The sequence below is a fragment of the Amia ocellicauda genome, chromosome 4 (genome assembly GCF_036373705.1).
Source record: "Amia ocellicauda isolate fAmiCal2 chromosome 4, fAmiCal2.hap1, whole genome shotgun sequence".
NCBI classification, from domain to species: domain Eukaryota; kingdom Metazoa; phylum Chordata; class Actinopteri; order Amiiformes; family Amiidae; genus Amia; species Amia ocellicauda.
The window spans coordinates 9,842,852-9,856,911 of NC_089853.1; the positions used below are offsets into that span (position 1 = coordinate 9,842,852).

At 39.7% G+C, this 14,060-nt stretch overlaps 1 protein-coding gene across 2 annotated transcripts; it reads left to right on the forward strand.

Moving 5' to 3' along the window:
- The first annotated feature begins 8,562 nt into the window (after positions 1–8,562).
- lmo2 (LIM domain only 2 (rhombotin-like 1)) lies at positions 8,563–12,730 on the forward strand. Of its 2 annotated transcripts, none has more exons than XM_066700948.1 (3): positions 8,563–8,809; positions 11,060–11,275; positions 11,599–12,730. In XM_066700948.1, the coding sequence occupies exons 2-3, from the start codon at positions 11,085–11,087 to the stop codon at positions 11,816–11,818; spliced, it is 411 nt and encodes a 136-aa protein (XP_066557045.1). In that variant the 5' UTR covers positions 8,563–8,809; positions 11,060–11,084; the 3' UTR covers positions 11,819–12,730. The 2 variants fall into 2 exon arrangements, with proteins under 2 accessions (XP_066557045.1, XP_066557044.1); XM_066700947.1 differs by having other exon boundaries at positions 8,566–9,204.
- The last annotated feature ends 1,330 nt before the right edge of the window (positions 12,731–14,060 follow it).

Below are 14,060 nucleotides of genomic sequence, written 5' to 3' on the forward strand. Positions count from 1 at the left end.
GCTTTTAAACTCATGTTTGCATGGAGAGCATGTTCTTGTGGGTTCTTATCAAGGTGGTTTTGGCAGAGATGTGGCTCCTTGGAAATATCTTTCATGGAGAGAAAAGTCCCCCCAGCCACCCCACATCAAGAAATATCTACCACTGTCAACCATAAAGAAAAATTAACTCTCTCTGTTTATAGTACATATCAAGATATTTAATGTATGTCTGTACTTATTACTTATTTCACTGCAGAAGAGTGTATTCATGATTTAGTGTAATACATTAGAATTTAACTGTGCAGTTACAATGCATTTATTAAATGCTGATATTCTTTGACGGCAATAGAGCTCAAAGGAGAGGTCTGTGGTCATGATTCACCATCAAACCTACACTGTTAATGTATCAGATAATCTATGACCAGCTATACCTCAGAGGTCAGTGGAAGAATCAGGTATGGTTAAATGTTGCCATTATGGACACTTTGCAAGCAGTTTACTAGAGGTAAGGCTATGTAATATCTTAAGACAAGAGTCACCACAGCCTTCAGTTCAGAGGAAAGTAAGCTCAGCACTACATCATTCCTTTCTACAACAAACCAAACCAAACCATACCTGTCTACAAATGTTACCAACCATTGGTAATGACACAGCATGTAGATTACTACATATATCTTGAATCATGATGTGCTGCTCACATATGCAGTATAGAATCAATACACAAGTACATTCCAGTTTCTGAGCAGAGCAGGGCAGCCCAGACTGATACATTCCTCATCATGGTCTGTGTGCCGCAAATACATATAGAATTGTAACCTGTTATTTGTGTCCCAGCAATGTAAGAGTCATGCCCCATCCATGACAAAGACATGACCCACTGATCCAGTAAATAAGTATTTATACAATTCTGAATAAACTTTTGTAATCAAATGCTTGTGGCAGATATACAATGCTGCTGCAGCTAGTACACATTCAACCCATTTTTATTCTCACAGATTTCTGCTGAAAACTGGATTTATCTACACTTGAGGAATGTAATTAGGCTGTATGACCAGAGAGCCCAGTTAGAGTGCTTTGAAAAAGGAGCCAGTAATTATAATAGATTAGACAGGAAGCACTACAGCTATTGCTGTCCTGGAGTCTGTTCTATCAGAGAGTCAACAACATACCCAAGCTCTGTCCTGACAGGAAACGGGATTGTGGGTAATCAGGTTCTGAGAAATGACTCTCCTCCAGCAGGGGATCTACACTAAGGAGAGGGCTTCCACTGGCCAGATCTCCTCCACATTGTACATGTAACCGTGCACAAAACACATCTTTCAAATAATTGCAATTACGGTTTCAGATTGAAACAAACAAATAAAAAAAAACGACTAAATGGAGAAATAACTGATGTAACAAATTAAATAATAAACTAAATATTGTGAAAAGCTCAACAAAATGGATGAGTGCATTCTTTCTGAGACATTATTCTCTCTGTAAGTTACCCTTAGGAAAGTTTACCACAGTAAATGTGTACTCCAGTTTGCCAGTGATCCCACGGTCTGCTCATTTTCACATACTTTGTTTTGCCATGTTTTTCAATGGTTAGTATCATGGTCAACTACACTTCTCTGTACTTAACCACTTTGCTTTCCCGCACTTTATTGTTTGTTAATGGTATAGTACAGTAAACATTGCTAAGGGTTCTCCTTCACTGAAGTTACTGCTAATGAAACCGGCTTGTTTAAAGGGGAGGCCTCCAAAGCGAAAGCACTTTGACCCACATACATTGCACAGGAAGAATACTTATTTGAAAAATGTGCATCTGAAATGGATTGAGCTTTAACTGCTGCCCATTGTTTTCAGTCTGTTGCCATTGTGCAAAGACCTTTTACCTCCAACACCGGCTCTCCCAAAAATGTCACATAGTCAAAACAGGAAGTGAAGCTAGGGCTATACCACAGCTGAAAGTGTCAGAGCTTTTGCTCTTGATTTTCCAAATTCCAAATATTTTCTTTCTCATTAAATTGCTTTTAGGCTGCAAAACTGTATAGGACACACTTGCTTAACATTTATTATCAGTGCTTTAATACACTTAAATAAATAAATATACTTAAAGGACAATTTATAATTTGAGCTACATGGACTGGACACTCCCATCAGTCTTCACATTTGTCTAACAGGCTTTTCTTTCTGGACAGCTTTTCTGCACACTGTGTCTTTTTTTGGTACACAGGGAGACTGTTTACTCTGAAGTACCAATTTAAGTAGAAATTAGAAAATCTTCTCACAGTAAGAGGTACAACACAGTTAAAAAACAATAATAAAGGAAATGTAAGTCACTATTTAGACTAAGAAACTAAAGCTTGGTCAGGCTGGCAACCTGGCAGAGTACAGTGGAAATATGCTCGTTAGTCATTAGTGCTAATTAAGTGGTACCGTATTTATGAGCATGCCTCTGTAGGGTGTGGGGGAGGACCCTGAGCCCAGACAAACATCCTGGTCTCGAGAGCAGTCCGCTCCCAGACTCCAACCCATTGCTGTCAGCAGAGGGAAACACAGGCAAGATGAGTCATTAATCACAGAGCAAGACAGGAAGACCAGCATCACCAGAGACAGAACGGCTGGGTTGACTCCAGCAGGTGCGGGGGGAGATAACAGCTGCAGGGACTTTACCACAACTTTTCACACAACTAACCCCCAATTTTCCTTACCCATGTGGACATAAAGGTGTTGCTCATGTTTGAATTTCTTCTACTACTATTACTACTACTACTACTAATAATTGTTTATTAAGTGGAACCCCGCTGGTTTTGTGAGTCTACATGTGCAACCATCTTTGCAAAATATAGCATACAGTGGCTATAGGAAGTATAGCTAGGACATTGTAGGACATTTACTTTCTTGTTTTTAAACTCCATTGTCGCATTGGCTGTGTACTTGGGGTCATTGTCCTGCTGAAAGGCAAAGCTTGGTCCCAGAAGCATATTTTTCTCAAGAATTTGCCTGTATTTAGCTCCATCCATTTTGCTCTCTACCCCAACAAGTCTGATGCTGCCATCACCATGCTTCACAGGATGGTTTGTGACTGACATGCTGTGTTGGGTTTGTTCCAGACATAATGGTTTGCATTTACGCCAAATAGTTAATTGCACCACAGAATCTTTTTCCAGATTCTAAACAGGATTTTACATGGGCTTTTTTCAGAAATGGCTTCCTTCTTGCCAGTCTTCCATATAGGCCAGGTAGGTCTTTCAGAGTTGTTTATGGCACCTTGGTGGCTACTCTGATCAATGCTCTTCTTACCTGGCTGCTCAGTTTGGAAGGATGGCCTGCTCTAAGCTCTAAGATTCTGGGTGGTGCCATATACCTTCCACTTCTTAATGATATGATGTTTTACCCATCCCCCAATCTGTGCATTTCCACAACTTTATCCCAAAGTTGTTTTAAAAGCTCCTTGGTCTTCATGGTAGTATTTTTATGTTGAATGCACTACCCAACTGTGGGAACCTATAGAGACAGGTGTATGTAATATGAAATCATTTGAACCACTTTTATTGCACACATGGACTCCATGTAACTTACTGTGTGAATTCTGAAGGCAATCAGTTGCACCTGAGCTTATTGAGGAGTGTAATAGCAAAGCGCATGAATACTAATCTAATGAAGACTTTTCAGGTTTTCAATTTTAATTGATTTGTTTTATCAGCCCCCCATTTTTCCACACACTGAAAGTGTGGAGTATGTTGTGTAAATCAAAGGGGAAAAAAATAATTTAAATGCATCACAATTTCAGGTTGTAACATAACAAAATGTGAAACAAATCCAAGGGGGTGAATACTTCCTATAGCCACTATGTATTTTAAAGCAGCATTAAAATCTCACACTTCATGAACAAGGCTTGCTTTCCTTTTCACTATACAAATTATTGGTTTTGTAGAAATGCAAATGAAAAATAACACAGAATTATTAGATAATTTTCAAGCGTAGCTACAGAACAGAGTGTTTGAGTAAGATACATAAAAAAGTGATAATATTTGTGGGTTAACTTCCCATGTTACCTATTTAGTATCAGACTGGGCAGCCACTGTAAGTCTCTATATACATAAATGAATTTGTACAAGGTGGCTTTCTAACAAAAATCTGTAGCCTCTTAACATAAGAATGTAAGAACATAGGAAAATTTACAAATGAGAGGAGGCCATTCGACCCATCATTTTGTGTCCAAGGATCCTATCCAGTCTATTTTTGAATGTTCCCAAATTGTCGGCTTCAACCACATCGCTGGGGAGTTTGTTCAGATTGTAACAACTCTCTGTATGAAGAAGTGTTTCCTGTTTTCTGTTTTGAATGCCTTTAAACCCAATTTCCATTTGTGTCTCTGGGTCTGTGTGTACCTGCAGATCTGGAAAAGCTCCTCTGGTTTGATGTGGTCAATGCCTTTTCAATGCATATTCAGGCTATACAGTTCTGGAAAACCACTGCAATTTGTTCATAAATCAGCATCTCTACATGTATGGCAGCCATTCCATTCCATTAATATTTTTATTTGGAATTTGGGAGAAATGTTGTCAGTAGTTTACAGAATAAAACAAAAATTTCATTTTATCCAAACACTTACCTATAAATAGTAAAATCAGAGAAACTGATAATTTTGCAGTGGTCTCTTAATTTTTCCCAGAGCTGTATATGTTTAAAATAATAATAATTAAGAAAAATGTATCTCCGGAATATCTGCCTCCCTTAGCATAACCACTGCTCACTGTTACATTATAAGTTTAAATGTTCATCTGTTCCCAGACACACAGAGTACTGAGAAGTAGCTTCTAATCTGCCGAAGCAATCCGAGATAATATTTTGCAGATTCATGAGAAAGGAGATATCCTCGGGTTTGCCTTTTCCCTCCTACATGTCAAATGAGCTGACATTTTTCATTTAAACATTCTGCCTTTCGTTTAATTACTGGCAAATGCACATGGGTAATGATGGACTGATTGTTAGCATGTTCCACACGTGCAATGTCTCTAAATGAGAGAGGAAAAGAGCTGACATGGCAGCACAGGACTGAACCGGACCCTCTAAGCCCTCAGCCGGATATCTAAAAACTTTCCATTTCTTTTTGAGTTGTTTGTAAATAGTGCCGAGTTACATGCATGCTGCTTTGGTAAAGTGGAATAGGGAAATCCAGGACTTGAATGCTGTTCTGAGCATGAACCCCCAGACAGCTCATGATGGAGTGCCTCAAGGTTTCTGTGGCTTACCCTCACCAGTGGTCACCCCATCCTATCAGGTTGGGCCATATGCACACTGCTGACCTATCAGAGCGCAGCAGGAAGGCAATGCGATTCAGACAGGAAGTCAGGACAGCAAACAGCGGTGCCCTCTGCCAACACGATGTGCTCTCACTTCCTGTTCATCCTAGGAGCTCATCCTGTCCAGTCCTCGGGAAATGGTGGATAGAAGCAATGATTACTTTGTATCTTCAGTCAGGGACAATCTTCCAGAAATATGTTAATATTTATCATCAACTCTTAGATTTATCCTAAGACATTGGCAAGGTGGACTGACTTTGACCTTGTCTGCAACTTTTCTATACTGCATGTTCTGTTTTTTTTTGTGTTTTTTTGGTCAGGGTGAGGGACTCGGAAAAACTATTAAAGTTAAAAATCCCTTTGTCAAACACATTAGTTTGAAAAGTGTAGAAGGTAGAATTGGTTACATGCTCAATTTTGTTTGTCAGCACTCAGCCTTTTCACGTTTCTCTTTCATAAATCATAAACCCTACCCAGCATTCTCCCTCCCAAATCAGCTTACACTACAGAGCAGAGTGATGTATTCTTATATGACTTTTTAAAAATTGATAAACTTAGGTGATGTTATTCAGGGCTCACAGAACCTTGAAATGCGTATTTAATATATCAAATTGAATATAGGCATTTTAAGACTTTTAAGATTAGGGCTATCGCTTTAATGATTATTTCTGTCCCCTCTATCTTTTCAACTGCAATTATGAAACAACATCAGATATTTTCCTAGCAAGTGCTTATTATTAGTTCGGAGGAGGTTGTCACTACGTAAACAAAAATGTGTCCGGAGATGTCAACTGTTCCTCTTGTCAAATTAACACAAAAGCGTTTACATTACAAATCAGCTACTACACAGCAATGCAACTACTGGAGGAACAAAATCAGATAAGTGGGCTGTGCATTTCCCTGCAGTGAATAAAGTTCAGAAGTTTTCTATTATTATTTATTCATTTATTTTATTTTCCCCATTACAATATATTTTTAAAAGCAAGTAGGTTGGTCTGGAATAATTTAAATAAATCAACATTCAATTTCCCTAAAATACTGAAACAATACATTGTAATGCTGCCCACATTGGCTAGAAGAAATCTGAAATTAAATCAGCACACTAACTCACAGATAGTGACGAAAAAAAGGGGAAGGAAGGAAAACAAGTGTTGAATCATTTACTTCGAGTCAGGTAGTTCTGTTTCCATGACTATAGAGATGGGCTCTGCTGTGGACACATTTATCTTGTCCTTCCTTTGATATTCCTGTGGTTTCGCCTTGATGATTCAAGCTCAACAATCTGCTCGGCCCACAAACATCTGCAAAGTCTCTGTGTCTGAGAGGATAGAGTGACGTTTCATTGTCCAAACACCCTTCAGGACAGATATTGAAGTGTCAGCTGCTTAGAATAGCCCTACCAGCACAAATCTGCATTTGATTCACCAAACGAGAGCAAATTAGAGCTCTTTATGTGACATCTGCACTAAACAGTGCCAGTTAAGAGGTGTTCCAATGCCCACCGTGGAAGGAGAAATTAATTTACAAGAAACCCCCATCCCTCTCATTCTGGATCATAACAATCCCAGGTTGTGACAAATTAATTAGAGTGAACAGTGCTGTTTTATCACTCTTGCAGGAGATCTAGGGAACAACTTTGCAACAGGCTCCAAATACTGTATCTGCAGAATCCAGTGTAAGCTAAGCTCCTGATCCCTGCCCGGCATATCTTCTTCACAGGGGTTTGGGTGTTATCTCGGAGCCCAGTGTCACAGCAGGCCCCTGCCCTCCCCAGAATCAGGGAGCAAGCACAGCAGCTCTGGCAGGTGATAAGAGAAACGCTTTTAACAGAAGCGGCTGGGTGGGGTTCAAGAAAAACAAGTGCAAAAGCGTGCTCACTGGTAAAATGTTACATTGGATTAGCCTTTGAAATATATTACAGTTCTGCCTTTATCATCACATGGTCCTATTTGTTTAAGTTGATCTTGCACTGTGGCCCAGTGATGCCCCAATCCCACTGATGAATTACCCTCAGAGGAGTTTCACTCGATGGGGACCAAAACTCCAGGAAAAGGTAGTAAATGTCACAGGCCTCCAGGCTCTGCACTTGTGGGAGAGAAAGAGAGAAGGGATAAACATATCTGTACTCCAACTAGATACATCTAATTATCTCCCTTAAGGCAATAGTTTACAAATTAAAACCAAGGGAAAGACATTTTATCAAGTCAATAAAACCAATCAAAGCACTCAAAAACAGATTCAGTGTTTAGCTAAAAGAGAGGACCTCAGGGTAACTGAGGGGAAATTGCTTGGATGATGGTGGGAATACAGTGAGGGAATTGAACTGAGCCTCTAAAAACAAAAAGACTACCAAAAAAAAAAAATACACTGTTCTGTTGCCTTACAGCCTCCACAAGCGAAACACCATTGAAAACAACAAGCTAAGTCTCAACATGGTCAAAATGAAGGACTGAAAGACACTTTTCAGAAACACCACAGGTGAAACAGCTGGATCTGAAGCTCCTCAAGGGCAGAAAGCAGCAAACTGTGTGTGCCAGCCTATCTCAGCCCCCACAACCCTGTCTGTGAGCTCCCTGCCATCTGACTCCCCACAGTGCGTCCCCCCATGGCAGCTCAATTTGGTTATTTCACATACCTCCCTTTTTGTCACACTTTGGGTTTCAGCCTGTGAGCCATCACACGCCCGTGTGAAACCCGCCATTTCAGCTTGCGGTCAGAGACATCATTACCTTCTTCAGCCACTCTTACTTCAATATTGTAAAAGGGCCACATTATGGCATTCTTCTCCATTGCAATACCATCATGAAGACATGCAAATTGTGCTAGAGGTCTGGTTTGCGACATGATAATAACCCTCAACACACCCAGAGGCTACACCTAAACTAGCAGAAAGTAAATGAGAAAACGAGATATACAAAGTTTTCATTCAAAGCAGTCTTTCCACACCATCCTTCAGTTTTATGGCAATGATGACCACACCATTTTAAAACAGTCGGTGTACATTTACTGTACACACATGCAAATATGAGCATACACAGCCAACTCTCATAGCGACTCTGTGCCAAGTATTGGGCACAATGTACTTGTGCGTCAGGTATGGGACGTGGACGCGGCTGTCCTCGCCATGTGAGCGGAGAGCCCTCACGACCGTCGCCTGGCTTGATAATCAAATACCCCGTAGCATTTGTTTTTGTCACGACCCCCATCCCATACCCCACCCCCCGACCCAACACACACACACACAAATAAGCGGCCGTTGTCTCTTTAAAACCCATTTCCTTCAATTGTAGAGGAGTCGTGAGCAGGAAAGAGGAAACGAAACCAGAAACCGAGGGGGCCGAGCCGAGTATTTAAAAATACCCTCCGTTCAGGGCTGCGGTACACAAACGCCAAGCCCGCGGACTGAGCGCAGCCACAGAGCAGGCGAAGGACGGCACACAGGCGAATTAACACGACGCATTTGTCCTCATTATCAGCGCTGCCGGGACTAGTTACACATAGCATCACATTCTTACGCAGCAAGGAAAATAACAGCTGTAAGTATAGCAAAGGAGGTGCTCACATCTCCAGGAAATAATACTAATAGGCTGCCTACCGGCCATTGATGTTAGAAAGCGCATGTATTAAATGATACACAGCCAATACAATATAGCCGTGTGCTAATGAGTGTAGCTAGCGGGCAGTGCAGCGCGGTGCTGGAATGACAAGACAGACAGGTGCAGCAGGAGATGTGTTTTGCTTAAAACATTACAAAGACAAAAATATGCAACAAGGATCGGAAGTGCTGATATCAAGGCATATTTAGACCCAAGAGCCGCTGCGTCCTCACACAGGGAGAGAGCCTGTCTGTTTGATGCCATCGTCCTCGCCTGCGGCCACATCTTACTGGAATGTCATCTGCTATTGAGAGGAAGAGTTTGGAGGCGACAGAGTAAGTGAAATCGTCTCAGGGTTGCATTTCATTCACTTTGGGGCATGAAGATGTTACTGAAAAATGACACGTTTGCAACTTAAACGATATTGATGCTTGGCAGGTAGGTACTCCGGGGAACTTCAGTTGCTCTGTTGCTTGTGAAGGTTGTATAGGGTCGACCACTGAGACACAGTGTAATATAGCAAGACCAGGAATGGATCTTTAAAGCTTAATTTTACAGCTTTCATATGCAAGTATCTGAACTACGACCTGCCAAACCCCACAGAAATACTTTATCACAAGGCAGATGTTTTAGTGAATAGGTCAATATGCATTAAGATCAGTTTTGTACTTGTAAGACAGGTCAATAGATTGATACACATTTGGTGTTCTGACTAAGTTTAGAAGAAAAAAAAAAAATCCTGGATATTAGTAACATTGTAGATGTAAAACTGTTTCGATTTTGGAAACAGGAATTCAAATTAGTTTCACTTGGGGTGACATAGCCGAACATAATGAATATCTGGTGGTGGTGTTTCTCAGAAGAAACTGCTTTACATTTGGTGTAGGGAGGAAAAATTCAAAATATATCAAACATCAGAAAACAATTTGTCTCTGCAGATGCATTTCAACATGTAAACAATAAGGTACGGCATTGTGAAACAGCAGTGTTTCAATGTGTTGCATCAATATGTAGGCCTAATAACACCGAATGCTAGATTTCATATTAGAGTTATCCAAGCTAAGGTTTTCCAGGTAGTTATGTACATGTTTGTTTCAGGGTGTTTTCTAATGGAGATTTATTAATCTTCCTATTACATCGGGGCGTTTGTGTATACAGTATATAGGTATATAACTGAAGCATTCTTGATCACAGATTAGAAGACTTATTCACAGAGGAAAACAGTTTTTTGTTAATGTGTTATTTAAAGCAGCAATAACTACATTTTGCACTTACTTTGAATTATTAGACAAAAGGTCACTATGTCAAACATGTTATGCAAACATAACATTTGAGACAGATTTGCTTATTATGTGGTTTTGTTTTCACTCTCTAAAGATCTAGTTCCTTAAAATACAATTGTAACTCTCCCACACTGACTAACCTGGCTAAATAAAGGTAAGATACAAAATATTCTGAAAGTTGGGCACAAGAATAACACAACTACTCCTAATATTGTTTTATTGAAGACCAAACAAAAGAGGAATTAAAACACACACACACACATATATATATTTACAGCTCTGGAAAAAATTGAGACCACTGCAAGTTTTTCTTAAATCAGCATCTCTACATGTATGGCAGCCATTCCATTCCATTCATATTTTTATTTGGAATTTGGGAGAAATGTCAGTAGTTTATAGAATAAAACAAACATTTTCATTTTACCCAAACACACACCTATAAATAGTAACACCAGAGAAACTGATAATTTTGCAGTGGTCCCTTATTTTTTTACAGAGCTGTATATACACACACAAACACACTTATGATATATATGTATAGTGAACCTAAATCCACAGTAGAACAGGTTTAATCGCAATGTGTTTTTGAGACCCCTACAGGCAATTGTTTGTAATATTCCTCCTCCTTCCTTGGAAGGAGAAACACTGACTTTCAAATGCGATTTCTTAGGAGACTGTTCCCCCTTGAGGTGACAGTTAGTATTGCAAACCATCAGTGAATGTCATCTGACCACAGAACTGGCTTAGAGCTTTTTTTTGGTGGCGGGGGTTAGGAATAGGAATTTCCCTGTCACAGTAAAAGAACAAGGCGTTAAATGATAAAAGTGAAGCTTTACATGTCAGCTAAACGATTAAACAATAATAATATAAATTATCATAATAACCCCATTGGTTCCTGTGTTTCCAGAGAGCCGGTGGACGAGGTTCTGCAGATGCCCCCGTCCCTGCTGACTTGCGGAGGTTGTCAGCAGAGCATTGGTGACCGGTTCTTCCTGAAGGCCATTGAGCAGTACTGGCACGAGGACTGCCTGAGCTGCGACCTGTGTGGGTGCCGGCTGGGGGAGGTGGGCCGCAGGCTTTACTACAAACTTGGCCGGAAACTGTGCCGGAGAGACTATCTCAGGTAGGTCCGGTTTTCCTATTTGATTTGATTGTCTTTCCCGTTTGTAAGATCTATCTAAATTTCACAACTTTGTAAGAAGAATGCTTATTTCTTTGGTTATACTTCACAAATAGTGGTATGTTTTTGAAAGCTTAACCCTTCCACTCATACCAAATAGATAACCATGCTTGACTGGGCAAGAAACAAAATAGTGCAATCATTTTGACTGCAGATTTTTTCTAGTCAAAATGATGACATCCTACCACCAACGGTGTCTTGAGTTTCCCTTGTTAAACAGACTGAGAAAGGGTTAATAGAGTTTTTGTTTTTTCTGTGTGTTCCAGGCTGTTTGGTCAGGATGGTCTGTGTGCATCCTGTGACAAGAGGATCCGGGCCTTCGAGATGACCATGCGAGTGCGGGACAAAGTCTACCACCTGGAGTGCTTCAAGTGTGCTGCCTGTCAGAAACACTTCTGTGTGGGCGACCGCTACCTCCTTATCAACTCAGACATTGTGTGTGAGCAGGACATCTTCGAGTGGACTAAACTCCACAACATGGTGTAGGAGTACCATCCCTTCTCTCTCTCCTCTTCTCAGAGCAATTCCTTTTGGGGAAGAAGAAGGAAAAAAAATCGGCTGGAAAGGATGAAATGTATTTTCTCTGGCAGATAGCTCACATTTCTGGAGGACGTTTTTAAGATTCTTTCTGCAGGAAATAAGCATATTTTTATGGATATAAATGAAGAAAATACTTTTTTTATTATTTAAGTATCAGGGTGAGATATAAAATTAGAATGTGAACCTGTTGTGTAAAAAACATAATTGCCTGGAAATGAAGAAAGATTTGGGATTTTTTTATTTTTTGGTAATGGATTAATATTTTTCATTGTTAATTGATTCATGTTAGTATTTTGCTTTTAGCCGATTGGATCAGATCCTTTGTGGGGCTTTTTAAAATTGACTTGACATAAGGAACACTTTTTTCTATAACTATTCCTGTCTGGATAAAGAAACAGATGGTTTCCTTTTCTTTGTAATAGTGGATCTCATTCTCTGAAGAAGGAAACTTGAAGTGAATCTTTTTCCTTTTGACTTTGTGTCTGCGGAGGGAGAACAGTGACTCTGGTGAACTGGGGGCCGAGCGCAAACAGGCTTCCATTTGGTGGCCTTTTGGTCACAACAGGCTCTGTTGTCGGGATTTTCCAGACTGTGGCCACTGTTCCTGTTCTGAATGTGTTAGTTTTGAAGGACAGATGGGGGAGATGGGCCGGCACTTGGAATGTTAAAGGCATATTCTTCTAAAAAAATAAAATATAATCCAAAAAGTAAGCACTCAATTCTTTTCAGTTTGTTCTGGCACAGTTTAAAATTCTGTATATATCGAAACAACTAGACTATGAACATGTGCTGTTTTAATCTCAGTTCTTGGACGATAGTTGCGTATCAATAAATGACTGACTGACTGCTGCAATGTAATTGCTATTGCTATTGTGTGTAAACACTAGTGCTACCACATCTGGTAGGATATAATCTGCGAGGTGTAATCATGTGACAGAGGCTTAAAGTACAGACTCACTAGGAATCTGAAACTATTTCATATCGGCCTCTTAACCTTTTTATATTCATTAAATTATTTATATTTTAAAATGTATTATTTCCAGAGTATTTATTATCAATTGTTAATTGATATATTTTTTAAAGTAAAATGCTTATATTACACCCAAATCAGTGTAAATACCGTAAGCCCTGATAGCTTGGCCTCAGTTTGAAGACATCTTAGCTGGAAATGACAAGGTCATCCTGTAGACCTTAAGTGTACCACCAGAGGGTGCATGAAGACTGCATAAAACAAGTCACGTTATTGGTAATATTGGTATAAACGTATACAATATATATTGAGCTCCAGCTGTCTGGCATGTGCACTGAGTGCTATATATTCAATCTGTAAAATTTAACAGAACCTTCCCAAGCAGTAAAGTCCCCAGAATTGCATACACCATGCCAGAACTGGATTATGAACTACCCATATACTTGTATCTGCCAATTAGAGATTTAGTTTAATCAGGGACATTTCTAAAATCCAGGCACAATAAATGTTTTGTAAATTGGAGGAAGAACAGTCCCAGACTTTACCTTCAGCTTTCCAGTAACTGCTATAATGTATCTGAAGTACACTGTGTAGAAGAGCATCACAACCAGAACGAGAGGTTTAATTTGGATTTCCTTTTTCTTCTTCAGATTAAACATTATCCCAATGATTCCAGTTAATTGCTGAAATTTTTAATTAAGGTTTGAAACTAGTGTGACTTACAGAAACAAGAGGCCAGCATATAGATTTCACATGTGGTTAATACACTTACGTGCAATATTGTATACACCATGTTACAAGGGCAAAAATCAACAACACATAACAGTGGCATAAGAGAAGACTGGAATGGACTTTAGGTATAATGTGTATAATGTGTTTTAAGCAGGTGCTGAAAGATGGGAAGACAAAATGCAGTTATAATGCTCATTGGCTTCTCAAAAAACAATCGATAAACCAGACAAAAACAGAAAAAAACTAAGAATAAAATAAAAATAAAACAATCAAAGAGCTTTAATGTAGTGATGAAGCAGGGGCCAGTGACTTCCTTCAAACAGGACAACCTTGATGGAAGCCAACCCCACCAGGGATGTGGAGGCCAGAATACCCACCGATGAGAGGACAACACTCCTCTGATAGGGGCATAGGAGTGATTACATAAGAAGTGTTGGGCTTCTATTGCATGGATTTCATTTGTATTGCAATGCACGGGGCAATAAC